Here is a 17,883-nt window from a genome sequence, read left to right as displayed (position 1 = left end):
TAAACATGGGGAAATAGTTTTACTTTGTATAATGACCCATCCACTCCCAGTCTCTATTCAAGCCTAAGTCAATTGTATCCAGTTGGCAATTTGAATTAATTTGCATATTGGATACAATTAACTTAGGCTTGAATAGAGACTGGGAGTGGATGGGTCTTATACAAAGTAAAACTATTTCCCCCTGTTTATTCCCCCCCACCACCCACGAAAGCTTATGCTCAAATAAATTTATTAGTCTCTAAGGTGCCACAAGTCCTCCTTTTTCTTTTTGCGAATACTCTCTAACACGGCTGCTATTCTGAAACATGAAACAGTATGTGGTTCTAACCTTGGCTCCAGGCCCACCATTTTCCTGTTGTATGGATAGTTCTTCTTGTGAAAGAAGCAACTCAATGCACCGTTTAAAACTTGTTTCGGAAGCATTTCCCAGTTGATCATGTTTAGTGGAGTTTGCAGTGAGGCAGTAATGTGTTTATGGAGCGCGCTCCACTCAGCGAGTGATCACTCCAGCCTGTCCGTTCTGCTTCAGCGCGAGGGGATGGGGTGCAGGCTTGAACCCAGTCACGTCATGTTTGCCTTTTTCAGCCAGTTTCACGTGTTGGTAGCGCTAGTGTAGACTGCTGGATGTTTGGCACTGTGCTTCTCTAGGCTGGCGTAGATCTAGGCAAGGTGACTTGAAACGCCGTTGCCCCATCTTTGCTACCACTGGTAGAGATGTAATGGTGGGAGACTTCCAAAAAAAAGGTTAGTATAGATGTGGTAAATTGAGTGCTAATCCCACAGCTGCTCTGTTAGTTGGTATCATTGTCAGGTGCCTTTTCTTACTAAAATTGAACAGAAGGTTTTTAAACTTTACTTTAAAACAATTGAAGCACTTCTGGCATGTTATCGGGAGTAAATGTGACCTGCTATTCGCTAAAGTCTCTGGTAGTCTTCCCAAGTTAATTTTTTTTGTTTTAATCATCAATAAAATCTGAGCTTTGCTTTTACTACTTGTCTGTAGTTGCTACTAGAAGACCCCAAACATATTTCAAAATGCTAGTCAGTGTTTGCTGCCTTTTTGCTCTGACCTTGAGGCGGGCTCACTGAGATTAGGTCGTCATCAGGCTGCTGCTTTGATCTGTCAAGTTCAGTGGTTTGCTGGCAATTTGAGTGGGTTAGGCTGTGGGTGGTAAAGGAGAAGGAAGTTAGAAACGGAAAGCAAATTTCAATGTTGAACAGTCAGAAGAAGCTGTCTCCATTGTAAAGCCAGGTCTGCAGTAAGGAAGAAGAGTGGCAATGAGGCCTGACATTTTTAGAAGGGAAAGGAAACAAACACAAGGAGGGGTAAGCAACTTTACAGTTATAGCTGTATGTTGCTTTGCCAGATAGCCCTAAAAGCTTTTTCTAATGAGGTGTGTGATCTCAGAGGTGGCTGGGCACTGTAACTTATGTCACAATTTTTATCATACAGCCAAAGCATAAGCAGCAAAAACATCAAGCTGCCCCTTTTAGTCACCCACTGGGACATGATAAAATAAGTGAGTGACTTGTTCCAATGAGACTGAAATTAATCCATATGTCCTAACCCTTCATTTGCAGCCTAGCATTTATAAATGAGTGTGCTTGCCACGGAATTGAGCCTATTCAAGGCCCCATTTGAAATTTGGCCTTTAAGAATAGTTAGTGACATCTGATCATTTTGGATGTGACTGACATGACAGTTAAGTTCTCACATTTTACAGCACATGAAATGTGCTAGGAGCTTTACAGAAGAAATAAAAGCAAGGTCCCTGCCCCAGTGGGTTTACAATCTAATTTGAGATATGAGGCAAAAAGGTGGGAAGGAAAACTGCAAAGGGAAGTAACTTGCTTAAGATTGCACAGCAGGTCAGTGGCGGGGAACTAAGGTCTCCTGAGTCCCAATCCTGTGCCCTGTCTCTGCATTTTAACTACATTTTGAATCCTGCTCATGTGAAAACAGCATCCCATCCCTTGGTATTTTGCCCAGTAGCATTGAGACCCAGGTCTAGCTATATCGATTGATTCACTGAATGTTTATATTTTTAATAGCAGGGTTGTCTGTACAGTACCATCCCCAATTGCTGCGTGACCAAAGGAGTGGGTTATTTTACTGGAAGGCTTATGATTATGGTGTCCCTGACAAATTGTTTTTTCTTCAACAAAATTAGAGAAAACTAGAAATAGGTTAAAGGTTAAAACTAGAGGAATGGGGCTAACTGCTAGTGTTTTGCCAGGCTGCTGGCATAGGGAAAGCTGGGCAGTGTTCATTGATCTATGAATTTGTATGAAACATGGGGTAGGAATCCACTGTGCTGCTTCTTAATATGCTCAGTTTCTATTGAGGCTGTGACTTTCTTTAGGGAAAAGCAAATTACCACACTTGTCTCTCTGAAGAAGGCGAGTGCTCTGGTGTTGAACAGAACATAGCAGCAGCTTCGGGGGGAGGGGCTGCCAGAGAGGCTTCCGCTTTCCTCTTTGGAATGCCATGCTTAGCTGTGTTTGGCAACAAGACTCATTAAGCAATTTTGGATAAGGTTAAAGAGCCTTAACGCTTCTCCTAGCAATTTCATATGCAGTAAGACGGTAAAGCCTGATTGATCTTCATGATGGCCAATTGATGGCTGTATTTCTTTCTTAAATTCTGAAAGACTGAATTTACTACGAGGCTGTAAAATCTCTCACAAAGGAAAAGGGTTCAGTTTATCAAAGTTATAAGCACCTTATTTTTAGTACCAGGGTAGCATGACAGTCAAACATGCTTGGGAGGCTAGTGGTGAGCTCAGTGCATTGTCAGCTTAATGTCCATCTGAGACAGAGCAGGGAGCTTTTAAACAGCCATTGAGATGTTGTTTGCATGTGGCTTATTCCTCTCCATCTACACAATAATAATGGATGGCTTACTGTTTGTCTGGCCAGATGGCATTACTTTATGTGCGAAGGCTAGGAAGGTTAACTGTAGTACATACAAACATACTCAGCCGTGAGGGAGCCCTATAAAACCTGGAGCAAAACTTCACCAGGAGCCATAAAACTGGGTGTTTCTCTGTGGACTAAGTATATAAAAGCTTTCTTGAAATGTCTACCTTTTGAGATAGGAGGTGGCTTTTTCTATTCACTGGGATACAACAGTCTTTGAGAGGTACTGTTTTGAAATACAAATGTGCCATTTCAAAGGACTGTCCTTCTGACCCATCTTAAACTAGAGTAGAAATCATGATGAAGTGAATTTGTGCCACAGTCTTCCGACTGGCTGATCTTTCTTGTTAGTCCCCATGTTCCAGAATGTTCACCACCAAGAAGCCAAAAAGCCCTGTGGAGAGACCTCTTTCTCCCAATGGCTTTAGTAGCCATGTGACTGTGTGCTAACCCCCCCTTGCCACTTAGCCCTTTGTAGGTCTAGGATTAGGACTTTTGGGAGGGTTAGTGAGAGGATTATTTTGGCTATCCCCCCTCTCCCTTCCCCAGATCCCTCCCCCATATCTGATCCTTCTTAAATTGAAGGGCGAGTTGATGGTGACCTAAGGTCTGCTGCATCCTCTGCTGCAGGAGATGTGGCACTTGTGCTTGAGCCCGTGCCTGGTTGCCACCATCTAACACTTGTTTGAGGAATGACTCTCCAGATCAGCTGGAAATCTGGGGGATGCTAAGCCTCCCTCTGTCTGGGGAGTTGGTTGTGACCGAATGCACCCCCATATTCACACCCTGCACCCCAGTGTAATTATCTTTGTACAGAATATGCCTTGGGAGGTATCATTTGAAAACTAATAACTCACTGGTCAATAATATCATGGAGCAGTGTGCGTAGCAACATTATATGTAAAGTTATGAATTCCCCCCTAGGACGTTGTTAGCACATGTTCAAACCTATGTAGCCCTGACTACGCAGTAGTTAAACAGGTGTATCCTAAACAAATACATGTAAACTGAAGTAAATATATTTAAGCAGTAAACAGGGTTCTTGGAACAGCTATAAGGGTAAACCGGTAACTCAAAGACAAAGGACAAGCTGATTCCTCTAGCGAGCTGTCATAAAAGTTGATTGGCGATCACTGTTCTGGTGGCCATTTTTGGCAATGAGGCGGGGACAGGAATAGATTGATCTGCCTTTTAGTAGCAGCAACATAGAACCTCTTTCACCAGGACACTCTGTGGTTCTGTCCTGTCAGCTGGAAGATACTTTGTCCCTGGGTAACCCTCAGGACAACGCATTTCAAAGTGTGACTGGACTATAAAAATCACCCCAAGTTATCTTTTTCTCTCCTTATCTCTGTCTTATCTAAGAAAACAAAGGAACCAGCCTTTTGACTTTGGGTGTGATTCTGATTTGAAAATGTGGTCAGCAGCGTAGTGGTCAGCAGCGTAGCTGGTAATGTGGTGAGGATTTTACTTTGAATCAAATCTAGTTTAAGTTTTAGCTACTAGAAGGCATTTTATTTTGTAATCATTTCTGACTTTACTGCCTTGAGTGAGTACAACTATATCTCTTTGAAGTTAAATAAACTTGTTTTTAATCAAAACTAATCTAGAGTTTAAACTGAACTGTTTGGGTAACTCCAGATATTAGGTCTCTTGCCCCTGTAAGGGAACAAATTTCCAGTAGTTTGCTACTTTAACTGAACTGCCCAGGAGAGGGCTGGACAGTGCAGAATACACATTTTGGGGAAAATTTGGGACTGGGAGTGTGTTGGGGTCACCCTGCACATAGTAAGCAAGGCTGCTGGAGGTCAGAGTGTAGCTGGTATGTAGCTGACAGGCTCCTCGAGTCAGAATTGCTGGACCAGGGCTGCAGCTATACACAGACACTCAGGGCGTGCCCTGCATGCTGTTTGAGAGTGACCCAGGTTAGGAGATACAACAGCAGAACTTTGTGAGGCACCCAAGGTTTCAGGGCAGGGGGGGATGGAACCCCTCATTGGTATGCATTGCACGCTGGAATGTGACAGGAGTGTTGGGCAGAGCTTTCCCCCCACTGTTTCCTCTCTGTGTTTTCTTATCTCTCTATTGGGAAGCAACGGCATTTCCTTTCCCCATTTTGTATTTGTGCTCTGTTTTTGTGTGTTCTCCCCCCCCCCCCAAACATTTTCTCTTTGCCCCCTCACAGAGATGCCCTTTCCTTCTCTGTCCCCAAGGAGGCACTGCAGTCGGTGGGGCAGGGAGAGGAACGTGGAATCCCTCTTCCTGTTGCAGCCTCCCCTGGGATTCAGTCTCCTCTTTGGATACATCTGGTGGGGAAAAAAGCTTGAGGTTTGCTCAGAGTTGGCCGATGTGTTTAGGCTGAGATTAGGTCAACATTGGCTTTCTTCCTACTCTAAACAAACCCTTCCTTTGTTGCTGTATTACCTCTTCTATTTCTGCCTCATTTCCCCCCCCAACCCCAGTTGATACTGCTACTGTTAAGGGTGTGGGGAAGGGAGACTGTTTCATCTGCTTCTGTATCCTTGGCACCATTTCCCTGCCTACAGTTAAGGCAGCTCCTCCTCTGTACTGTCCTCTGTATCTGGAGGCCATGCTGGTCCCACGATGGAGGAGTCAGCCCAGTGGCGGGCAGGCCAGGAAGGAACATGTGGTGGCCTCACACCAGTCATTGCAAGCCCAGGTGGCTTTTTGGTTCAAGTCTCCAGTGTTTCAGGGACACTGTGTCCTGTTTTGGGGACAAATAGAAGATCTTGACTGTCCAACCCCTTTTTAGTTCCATGGTGTTTTGCTCTTGGAGAAACAAACTCTGCAGTTTCCGGATTTCTATTTCACCTTTATAGAGAAGGATAGCTGGCTGGGGAGGGGCGTGTGTGTGTGTGTGGAGCAGGGTGGAGGTGGACACGTTGGTGCTATGGAGATCTCTCTCTCTCTCAGTATGGGATGTTCTGCCTCTAACATCATCTTCCAAATGCAGAATGAGGTTTGTGTGTGATAAAAATCTGTCTGAACGTCACTGGTGTTCTGTATTGAAAGATAAAGAATAGATATCTTTCCTGTGCACATCTGTGCCATTATGTTTTCAGACCTCTAATGAGCTAGCCTCATCCGTGTACGTACAAAATCCTTTTAACAGCTGTTTCCTACCAGAGATGTACTGGAAAATAGCAGGCCCATATTTTTCCATTAGAATCTTGTGTGTTCCAGGGAACAGAAACAGCAAATGAAAGGCTAATCATTCTGTTCCATGTGATTTTATTTACTGTTTGTGATTAGAGCAGTAAATTAAACTAGTTGTTTGGTCTTGTGTGTAGTGTTCTGCACTGATGTAGCTGCACCAATGCAGATCCCCTAGTTTAGACACACAGCACTGATGTGAACAGCAACTTGTGTCTGGGTAAGGTTCTCACACTAGGGGTTTATGTCCATGTAGTTCCCTCAGTGTAGACAGGATCTGAGTGTGGAATTTGCAAAAGTCCCCTTCTTCCTAGTGACCCTGTTTCACACTTCTACCCTCTAATTTTTGTGAGATTGTAGTTGGTGGTAAATGCTGGAGTTACTGTATAGTGAAATAGGCTGTACACTGAACTTATATAGCATGGGCAGCAGAATAGGCTTCCCCACTCTGTCCTGCCAGACTTCCTGTGTCCTGATGTAGAGGCGCTATCTTAGGGCCTTGTCTACCCTGAGAATTTGATGCTGTTTTCTCACTGCTGGCCTAAGTATTTGTTCAGTTTTACTACTGTGAATCAGCACAGGCATTTTAGCACTGTCATCTGGAGCTGCTTGAGCAAAGGAAGGCATGTGGCTTGTGTACCCTAGTAGATCTGTACAGGTGCTAGACTAACAGTGGGAAAACTGCAGGAAATTCTCAGTGTGGGCACCACTTGAGTGCAAGGGGGCTTCCTTATTCTGCGTTTGTGGCCCATCCAATTTTTCTTAACTGTCTGACAACTTGGACAGTTTCATTAATCTAGTACTAATTGTGGTGGGTTTTCTTGTGGTGTGAGCACCTGCCAATTTTGAACTGCCCCCCAGAGATCAGTGTAGTGTGTTCTCATCTAGTGACTGGGCAGCAGGCTATGAGAATGGGCTTGACTTGAACTGTTGACCTGGCAGTGAGAAGGACCCTATCCCACTACCAAGCCATTGAGTGTAAATTTAAAGAACATCTTTTTTTTTTTTTTTTGTCTTACTAAATTGCACTTGTAATTAAGAGTCTACTCTTGATCTTTTCTCTAGGTTTAATTGCGCTCCTTAGCGGTACAGCCAGATTGTACTGTGTTCTTTGCTATATGTCTCTTGCTTCCTTTCTACCTTGCTTGTCGTTTGATTACTTTGCTGCCACAGCATCTTATTAGAAGAAAGACATGTAACATTTCACAGACCAGCAAATATAAAAGTTTCAGGAACAAACCCACTTCACAGCAGTGATGGCAAAAGGGGCCTGAATAGAACCGGGAAGGTGCAGCTACTGTCGGTGGAGTCTCCAGAGCAAAGCAACTCATGAGGGAACTGCAGCTGATGTTCTGTGGTACTTCCTGATTCACGTCCAGTGACCTAGCGATCCATCTCCACAGGCAACTGTCTTTATTCTCTGCCTGCTCCCTTCTCGATGTTAGGGAGTTGGGGCAGGATAAGTATCCTGGAGACCTGTGAGGCAGAGAAGGAAGATACCACCCAAGATGTGCTGTTTGCTTCTAGTTGCCTGGCTTTTTTCTCTCCATTATGAACAGAGACTTCCATTTCTACAGTATTGGCTGGCTTCCTTGTGGCATGAAAACTCATCAGTGAAGCTTTTGGTCAAATGCCACTAGGCTTTTGATTGGAATGATGTGCAGACAATAGTGAGGAAGGGGAAATGGGGCAACTTGGGCCTAGATTTCTGTAGACTATTTCTATATAGAAAGCTCACTTTTACCTTATATACTTCCAAGAGGGGTTCTGCAGACTTTCCTCTGAGGCTTTGTCTAGACTAGGATTTTAAGGTGTGGTGATAGCACATATTAGCATATAACTAATATGTTTTAAAATCTAGTATAAACAAGGCTTTGGCATGCTAAACTGGTAGAGTTAAAGCTAACAGGCTAACATCACGCCTAATCAAGACAAGGCCATAGAACTGCTTCTTGCTTGTCCCTCTCTTCCTTCTCAGTGGCCAGAGGGCGAGGAGGATGGTTGTGAGGCTGGTCTGTGATGTAGACTTTCTGCCTCTGGGGATAATATCCTAGGCAGTTTTTCAGTGGGTGAAGTGCTGTCTGGTGGGAAGGGTGAATGCTCTGACAAGGCTGTAAAGTGCAAATTTATTATTGTGGAGGCACTGGAGTAAGGTTGTATTGAGATTAGCACTTAAACTGGGACTGAAGTCCCTCTTACTCATTTGAATGAGTTGAATTTGGTCTACAAAGTTGGCCCAATAATTCAAGGACCAATTGAATTTTCTGTGCAACCTTTTCAGCAAAATATGTACTAATGAATGCTGAGGAAATGTGTAAAAATGCTGCTTTAGGGGAAAAATTGTCCTGGTTTTCCGACATTTCTTTGGGTTTTTCTAGCTAATCCAACTTCAGCCACATTCTCTTGGAGCATTAAACTTCATACATTGGCCCTAATACCTAGGGTATAGCTCACTCTTGAAACTTTAAAATACTTAGTTATTCCCCTAATTCTGGATAATAGAGTTTAGACTGCACAAATCCATCAGGTCTTCTGTACTCTTACTGCCATACTCCTCCAGCTGTGTTGTGCATGTGCCCCAGGTGAGGTGGACTGGTCTGTGCGGCAGATATGGGGATGAGTCAGGCTTTGGGTGTGTGTGTGGAGGGTGATTGTAGGGATTTGCAGGAGCTCGGAAGAGGCCTCTGCCACGGGAAGGCAGAGCGTGGATTGTGTCTGAGTCTTTGGCACTTGCCTGGTGTGCCTCGTCAATGTTCAGTTATGTGGAATTTCCTCAAGTGTTCTGTGATGTGGATCAGTTTCTGCGTTTTCTTAAAAATAAGGTGGCACCACAATGTAGATCAGGGGTCGGCAACCTTTCAGAAGTGGTATGCCAAGTCTTCATTTATTCGCTTGAATTTAGGGTTTTGCGTGCCAGTAATACATTTTAACGTTTTTTAGAAGGTCTCTCTCTATAAGTCTATATATTATATAACTAAACTATTGTCGTATGTGAAGTAAACAAGGTTTTCAAAATGTTTAAAAGCTTCATTTAAAATTAAATTAAAATGCTGATCTTACAGTGCTGGCCCGCTCAGCCTGCTGCCAGCCTGGGGTTCCGTTCACCTAGGCCGGCAGCAGGCTGAGCGGGACCCTGGCGGGCAAGAGGCAGCAGCCAGAACCCCAGACCGGCAGGCAGCAGGCTGAGCGGGGTCGGCGGCCGTGACCCCAGACCAGCAGTGGGCTGAGCGGCTCAGCCCGCTGCCACTCGGCCTGCTGCCGGTCTGGGATTCTGTCTGCCGGCTCCTGCCAGCCAGGGTCCCAGCTGCCGGCCCCGCTCAGCCCGCTGCTGGTCTGGGATCCCGGCCCTGCCCACATAGAGTGGGTACCTACCTTCTCGCTGGTCCTAGCCTGTTCTCTTCCTCTCTGCACTGAGCTGAGGGTGGGAGTGCACTAAGCACAGGGCTGGGGGTGAAGGAGCAGGTTGGGGTGCAGGGTCTGGCCAGGAGCTAGAATGAGGGAGGGGGCTCAGGGTTGGGGCAGGAGGTTTGGGTGTGGAGTGCTTACCTGGGCAGCTCCTATTTGGTGCGAGGGGTTCAGGTAGGAGAGAGAGTGTGTGTGTGGGGGGGTGAGAATGTGGGGGGTGCAAGAGTCAGGGCATGGGGTGTGGGGAGGCTGGGTATGTGTGGGGGGGCTGGGTATGTGTGTGGGGTGCTGGAGTAAAGGCTGGGGTCGGGGGGGCTGCAGAGGTCAGGGCAGGAGGCTGGGGATGTGTGAGGCGGGTGCTGGAGTCAAGGCTGGGGTTGTGGGAGGTGCAGAGGTCAGGGCAGAGGGCTGGAGGTGTATGAGGAGGGGTGCAGGAGTCAGGGCGTGGGGGGGCTGGGTGTGTGTGTAGGGGTGCCAGGATCAGGGCAGAGGGCTGGGGGTGTGTGTGTGTGTGTGGGGGTCAGGGCAGAGGGCTAGGGTCGTGGGGGTACTTCCCAGCCCTCTGCTCAGAGCAGCTCACGGCAGGGGGCTGGTGTGGATATGCCCTGATTCCATTCCACCCTGGTTCCCCAAGGCCCCGTCCCCACCTCTTCGCAGCCTCCTCCCCGGAGCAGGGCTCTGCTTCTCCTCCTCTCCCGCAAGGGCCATCAGTGATCAGCGGCAGGGAGGGAGAGGAGGAGGGGCAGGAACCCAGCATGCTGGGGGAAGGGGGAGAGGAGGGAGGTGGTGGAGCTTGCCTGCCCTGCAATAGCAGCCGGCAGGACCAAGCTTCTTTACCCTTCCTGGGGGGAGCGGAGAAGAGCGGGCCAGGGCATGCAGGATTTTTAATGGCACGCTGCTGCCTGCTGGGGTCCCAGCCTGGGTTTGGCAGCAGGCTGAGCGGGGCCGGCAGCTGGGACCCGGCAGGCAGCAGCGTGCCATCTTTGGCACGCGTGCCATAGGTTGCTGACTCCTGCTGTAGATACTTTCTTCAGAAACTGTTGGCCCGAATTGCAGAACTCCCATCGACTTCATGCGTGAGGTTCTGATTAAAAAAAACTAGCATGATACAAAATCATTGCTGCCCATACAAAGTGTACTAAAAACTGGTGAACTGATAGCAAAAAATAATTGTAAAGGAAGAATCCTCCTCCAATGGGAGTGTTGCCAGTGGGGTCCCTTAGGGACATGCTTTCTGCCTGATGCTATTCAATATCTTTAGAAATGATCTGGAAGAAAGTATAAAATCGCTAGGTAAATTTGCAGATGACACAGTTTGGTGGAGTGGTAAATAAAGGCGAAAAGTGGGTTATATACCTGGTAAGGAACTCATTTGGATGTGTTTTTAAAACAGCCTAATGCAAGGTCTTTCATCTAGGAGCAAAGAATGTGAGTCTCATTGAATCCTGGAATGTTATAAGTGAAATGCAATTCCCCAAAACTGGTGGTTTTTTCCCCCTGTCATTGGATTCACCAAATCAGCATAAAAAAAGCTTATGTTGCACTACATTGGTTAACAAGAAGCCAAACACTGTCCACTTTAGGCTTTCCAGCTGTTTGCTCCCATCTGATATTGTGAGAGCAGCTATAAGCTAAACAAATATAAAAATGACAAGGTCGCATCTTAAAGGCTACTCCTGCTTGTGCCCATTGAGTTTTTAGTATAACTTCCAAATATTTTGTCCTATATGTCAGGAATTACTATCTTGTCCTGGATAACACTTGATGGATATGTACAGGGGATTTGGCAGGGAAGTGATCTGAGAGAGAGAATTGCAAATCTGTGATTGTCGCCTAGATTCTCTATATTAAATATTACAAATGGGTAAAATTACCATAATTAACTAGATGTTCCTGCTGGAAGGGAAGCGTGGAGGGCCTGGATCCTTATTTTCTGCCTTTCTGGGAGGTTTGGAGTTTGCTTTCCACATACCATGAAATCTCACCAATGTTGCCTCCTTGTTTCCCTGCTGGTGGACTCCTCTGAAACCAAAAAGAGGGTGTGAGGTGTCCCCTGGATATTAGTTAAAATGGGGTCTGAATGTTTACAGTAAGTTAGTCCTTGCTTGTTTCCCTCGTATTGCTGATATCCATTGAAAGTACGAGTGCTGGATATTAATGCTGTTGGTACTGGCTGCAAGCCAAGGTCTGTCCTCATTTGCCATGTTGTAAAGATTCACTCCATTAAATGTACTTGAGAGAACTCAGAGATGGGAGAGGGACCTCCCTGTTCTAACTTCCTCCCGTTGAAGCATAATGTTTAAAGTGGCAGGGAAGGATCCAGCCTTAATGAACCAGTGTCTACAACAGCTGCGTGGGTAAGCACTTGCACATACAGAGCTCTCCCCCACTGGCTTCAGCTGCACCACTGTAGCGCTTCAAGTGAGCCGTTGTAAATGATGCAGAGTAGACATAGCCTTATTCTTAAAAAGATGGTGGTGGAGAAGTGATCAGAGAGCAGGCCAACATACGAGTGTAAATATATAGAAGATGCATGAGGGGGTGGGGTGGGGATAATCCTCTAATCATGTCCAAGAGCTTCTGAATCAAATGCTTCTACAGAGCCAGGATGTTGGCTACTGATGGACCCTCATAACTTTGCTCTTCCTTCATCTCTGCTTCAGCCGCATTCTTGCCAGTTGCTGGGCTATGTGGTTTAAAACTACAATGTTCTGCAAATACCTCCGGCCCAGTTCAGTGCTGCCTGCTTGTGAATGCTATTACATTGCCTGTTTCTGATACAGTATGCAAAGGGCTCTGTTAGTACTGTGTGTTCTCTATCAGGACACTGTCCTTTCTGTGAGGCTTTCCGGGACTGTAGACCCACAGGTTCCCCTGCCATTCCTGACAGTCGACTAGGTTTAAAATGTCTGCAAGCTATGACTCTCTGTATGGCAACCCTTTGGTTTGTGGGGGTGGATGAGGAGGATAATGGGTCTCAGGTGTATACAAGACTTTGCAGGTGGGAAGACACTAGTCCCTGTGCAGGCATGAGCAGTAAATCCACTAATGTCAGTGGGAATTGCACATCTGTATTGAGAGCAGATTATAGGCCTTAGCTTCCACTTCCTCTCATTTGCTGCTTCGGGGCAAGTGGGCAGATTACTGAGGAATTAGAATCAATATTGATTGGCCCATTTCCCTCCCCAGTGGTGACTCCATTTCCAAGAGGGATAACATAAGTAGCCCAACCTCCTTTCACAAATCTGTTGTAAAGTCTGATTAGAGAAGGGGGGGCTTGAGAACATGAGTGTGTGTGCAGAATGTCTGGTCTCTTCCAGCAATCCCCTGGGTTGGTTATGCCGTTATTGCTGATTGTGCTGCTCTTACAGCCCCATTTTCTTGTTCCTGGTCCTGCAGGAATATTTTGTTACTGGACTGGCAACGGTTGCATTGGGAAAGCTTGTCCTGTCACATGCCTGGTATGGAAAGAGAACTATTTTTCAATTTCTTCACAGTAGTTTTCAGATCACCTGCAATTGGCACACCCTGGCAGTTGAGCCTTGCTCAATGAGGAATCTGACAATTATTTTCTGGATACAATTGCTGAGACTAAGACACAGGAACGGTTTTGCCCTGTGACCGCTGGAGTTTAGATGTGGGTCCCTCCTGGCTAATGACAGGCCGAAGGAAGGTGCTGGGCCGCTTTCCCAGGCGACTTACTCGACAGGTCCATGACGCTGAGGAAATGGCGGTTGCTGTTGCTCAGTAAGCCCCCTCTCGACATGGCCGATCTCTCCACCTGTCACGCCATATCCGATTTCCCATTATTGGCCAGGAGTCATTAGCAAAAGCTGGGCAAAGCTGCTCCAGCAATATTTGGCATTTTTGGGTCTCTCGATCTCTGGTCAGTTTGGTTTGGGGCCTGGATGTTGTGTGGCAGGATGGCTAAAGACAGGCAGCAGCATTGTAAGCAGCAGTCTGGCCAGCACAATCCCTGAAACTGCAGCGGTGTTGAAGCTGAATTGCAGGTTTTCACAGCTCGTAAACTCCAAGAAGCAATTCCTGTTTATGTCCAGGAAGAATCAAGTCTGGGCAGATATCCTGGGTGCGTGCACATGCTTCGAATACGTTTCTGGGAACTCGGATGTAAATTAGGTTCATTCCTCTGGCTCCCGACAAGTAGCCAGTGTAGCTCCTGTGTTACAGCTTTCCCCCCTGGTGTGGAAATCCCTCTCCAGAGAGTCGAGTCTCTCTCAATCCCCGCTCCAGCGGTGCTGTGTGTGTGCGCGTTTCTCTCTCTTTCTCTCTCTCTCTCTCATCACCACCTGCAGTCTCTTTGGGGAGTATTTGTTGGGTTGGTGGTGGTTATGCCCTTTGCTACCATCAGAGTGTTTACTCTGCTTCTGTGTTCTGTCCCTTCCCTGACCCTGTCTGTCCGGTCTATTTAGGTTGTATGTCCTTCAGGAGAGGAACTGTCTGCAACTGTGTATTTGTACAGTGCCTGGCACAATGGGGCTTCATTCCTGACAGGTCCTTAGCACTGCCATGATAAACATGATTAATAACGTGGAGTGTGACGGCACAGTCTGCTTCGGGGGCAGAGTGGCCTTGTCAGAATTTACTGAAGATGGGTTTGGGGAGCGGGGAGATGACTTTGGAGCACTTAAGACAGGAGCCTTTTGTGTAGATGGGAATATTGGAGGTAGAATCCAGGCTAGATGACATGGGTCTGAGGAGTTATCTGCCGCATGCTTGTAAAGACCATGTGTTCAGCTAGAGAAAACAGGTTGAAATATCAATTATCAGTTTAGCTTGTCAATACTTGGGTCGCTTTAGCTCTGAGACTCCTTTCAATCACAACTCTAAGCTCCAGAGCCATGATGTTCCTATGTATAGACAATGGTAAAAGACCAGATGTCTGCCTCCCCCGCTCCGAATGTGTGGCTCTCAGAGTAAAATCTAACAAGCAGCATTTGAAATCACTTCTGCTCTACAGAAGTGGTGAAGGGACTCCATCAGGTATTGCTGTCTGCTGGTGCTGTTCCTTTGGGAGATGTAGTTCTTGATGGCAGCCTGTCTTTAATGGCTTCAGTCCAGGACAGTAGTGGTATGATAAATAGTACTTTTCTGATAGCTAGATAAATGTGCAGTTCTCTGGCAAACTTCCCAGTTTCTTGCCTCTCCAGGCAGACAGCTAAGTCCTGTTTGTAGCAACATATCTGATATGAAGGCAAACCATGCTCTCCATTCTAGGTTTGTGCACTGGGTCATTGATGCTTTATATTTACCAAAGGGAAAAATTGCACTCACTTTGTTGATGAAACACTTGGTAAATGTGCTTTCGGGCATGCAGCCCCTTGCCCAGGATTGTAGCAGTGGCTGGAATTTCTATTTGCTAATCCAGATAAATTTTGGATTTATGTAGCTATCTTCAAGGGTTGAGTGTCCTCAATGGAGGATTATGTGATTCTTCTGACTTCTGGCTCTTTGACACAAGCTTGAGTCCAAAGACACGTTTTAACAGCAAAAGCTTAAAGCTAAGGATTCCATACGTTGAGTATGAAGCTAATCAAGATATGTCGTGAACACCTATCCAAAATGATTCCAAAGCACTTTGCAAACTGCCCTGACATTTACCTACCTGTGGATCACTTCACTTATCACTGAAATGCAGCCACTTCTGGATTGAACAGGCGATTGGTTAACTGTGCACAGTAACACTGCGCAAGCTCAGAGACACTGTGAAGACATGTTTATCGATTTGAAATAATGGAGAATTTTATGGCCCGGGCATGCTATGGATCTAACTGTACTACTGTGTGCATAGTAGCATCTGTGTTGCAGGAAGTTGGACCCTTTTAGGCTGTGACATGATTCCTAGCATGGGTTTAGAACTGACAAAGCTGTGTTACAGTATAGGTGCCCCATCCATGCCAGGTGAGTATTGCTGGCCTGGCTAGACTAGGAATGTAGATCGTCCCTCAAAACAGAATATTAATAATGGAGCTGGATTTTTCCTCTTGTTCTGGGAGGGATGGGGGGAACATGCCAGGGGCGTTTTACACCTTCTCCAAGAGACCCCTGTGCCAGCCTCCCTGCACGTGCTGCTGCTCCACTGTAGAGGGTCTAAAATGCACCTGCCTGATTTTTAGCTAGTGCTAGTTCTACAGACTGGTCGTTTTGGTGCTGATCTCTTTGCATCAGCCAGTGCATCACTTACATGTCTGTCTAAAATAGAAACCAGGCCCCTTGGCAGCCTCTGTCTTAGCCCTGCTGTCCGGTTTTCAGGTCAGAGAGCACCTTCCACATCTCCTGCGGCTCTCGGCTTACTGCAAGCTTGGCACAGAACCCATTGCCCCTTCCACCTGTAAACGCTGCGCCTCGACAACAGGGAAGCTGTATGTTTCTGAATATAGTGGCTAGCTGAGCCTGTTTCTGATCACAGGGCTGTTCCTGAAGGCAGATGTTCTGACCCTGGGCTTATACTGTGTTCTGAAGGCCTCTTTGCTGTTCCTCTGCAGAGCATTGTCTCGAAGAACTCCATGCAGTACCGAGGGAACTCACAGCATGATGCGCAGGAATTTCTGCTCTGGCTGTTAGACAGAGTTCATGAAGACCTGAACAATTTAGTGAAATACAGTGGCAGACCTCCACTGAAGGTAAGGCAAATCCAGCACAGGCCAGCAAGGGCATTTCTTTTGTAGTGGTTCCACGGAAGCTTTCCTTTTGGAACAAAATATCTCTGTATTAGCTTCCCAGTATGGCTGTCAAGCAATTAAAAAAATCAATCGCGATTAATTGCACTGTTAAACAATAAGAGTACTATTTATTTAAATATTTTTGGATATTTTCTACATTTTCAAATATATTGGTTTCAGTTACAACAAAGAATACAAAGTGTACGGTGCTCACTTTATATTTTTGATTACAAATATTTACACTGTAAAAACCAAAAGAAATAATATTTTTCAATTTACCTAATACAAGTACTGTAGTGTAATCTCTTTATCATGAAAATTGAACATACAAATGTAGAATTATGTACAAAAAAACCTGCATTCAAAAATAAAACAATGTAAAACTTTAGAGCCTACAAGTCCGCTTAGTCCTATTTCTTGTTTAGCCAATTGCTCAGACAAACATGTTTGTCTACATTTGTAGGAGATAATGTCACCTGAAAGTGAGAACAGGCGTTTGCATGGCACTGCTGTAGCAGGTGTCGCAAGATATTTACGTGACAGATGTGCTAAAGATTCATGTTGTATTTCATGCTTCGACCACCATTCCAGAGGACATGCCTCCGTGCTGATGACGGGTTCTGCTCAAAAACGATCCAAAGCAGTACGGACTGATGCATGTTCGTTTTCATCATCTGAATCAGATGCCACCAGCAGAAGGTTGATTTTCTTTTTTGGAGGTTTAGGTTCTGTAGTTTCCGTATCGGAATGTTGCTCTTTTAAAGACTTCTGAAAGCATGCTCCACACCTCGTCCCCCTCAGATTTTGGAAGGCACTTCAGATTTTTAAATCTTGGGTCAAGTGCTGTAGCTAGCTTTAGAAATCTCACCTTGGTAACTTCTTCGTATTTTGTCAAATCTGCTGTGAAAGTGTTCTTAAAACAACATGTGCTGGGTCATCATCTGAGACTGCTATAACATGAACTATATGGCAGAATGCGAGAAAAACAGAACAGGAGACATACAATTCTCCCCCTGATGAGTTCAGTCACAAATTTAATTAATGCATTTGTCAGGGTTTCTTCCCCACTCTGAACTCTAGGGTACAGATGTGGGGACCCGCATGAAAGACCCCCTAAACTTATTCTTACCAGTTTAGGTTAAAAACTTCCCCAAGGTACAAACTTTGCCTTGTCCTTGAACAGTATGCTGCCACCACTAAGCATTTTAAACAAAGACCAGGGAAAGAGCCCACTTGGAGACTTCTTCCCCCAAAATATGCCCCCAAGCCCTATACCCCCTTTCCTGAGGAAGGCTTGATGATAATCCTCACCAATTTGTACAGGTGAACACAGATCCAAACCCTTGGATCTTGAGAACAATGAAAAATCAATCAGGATCTTAAAAGAAGAATTTTAATTAAAGAAAAGGTAAAAGAATCACCTCTGTAAAATCAGGATGGAAAATACTTTACAGGGTATTCAGATTCAAAACACAGAGGATCCCCCCTCTGGGCAAAACCTTAAAGTTACAGAAAAAACAGGAATAAACCTCCCTCTTAACAAAGGGAAAATTCACATAAAAAAACAAAAGATAAACTAATCCGCCTTGCCTGGCTTACCTATACTGGTTGCAATATTGGAGACTTGGATTAGGATGGGTTGGAGAAGATGGATTTCTGTCTGGCCTCTCTCAGTCCCAAGAGAGAACAACCCCGTAAACAAAGA

At 45.6% G+C, this 17,883-nt stretch overlaps 1 protein-coding gene across 2 annotated transcripts in view; it reads left to right on the top strand.

The window, feature by feature from the left end:
• Positions 1–17,883, top strand: part of USP31 (ubiquitin specific peptidase 31) — a 67,394-nt gene that overhangs the window by 15,242 nt on the left and 34,269 nt on the right. For both annotated transcript variants that reach the window (XM_077827736.1, XM_077827735.1), the window contains exon 2: positions 16,002–16,139. In XM_077827736.1, the coding sequence (XP_077683862.1) occupies positions 16,002–16,139 (138 nt within the window). The remainder of the gene's footprint in view (positions 1–16,001; positions 16,140–17,883) is intronic.

Source organism: Eretmochelys imbricata, chromosome 10 (assembly GCF_965152235.1).
Source record: "Eretmochelys imbricata isolate rEreImb1 chromosome 10, rEreImb1.hap1, whole genome shotgun sequence".
NCBI lineage: Eukaryota > Metazoa > Chordata > Testudines > Cheloniidae > Eretmochelys > Eretmochelys imbricata.
The sequence above is the reverse complement of the archived record's forward strand: the minus strand, read 5'-3'. Positions and strand labels throughout refer to the sequence as shown.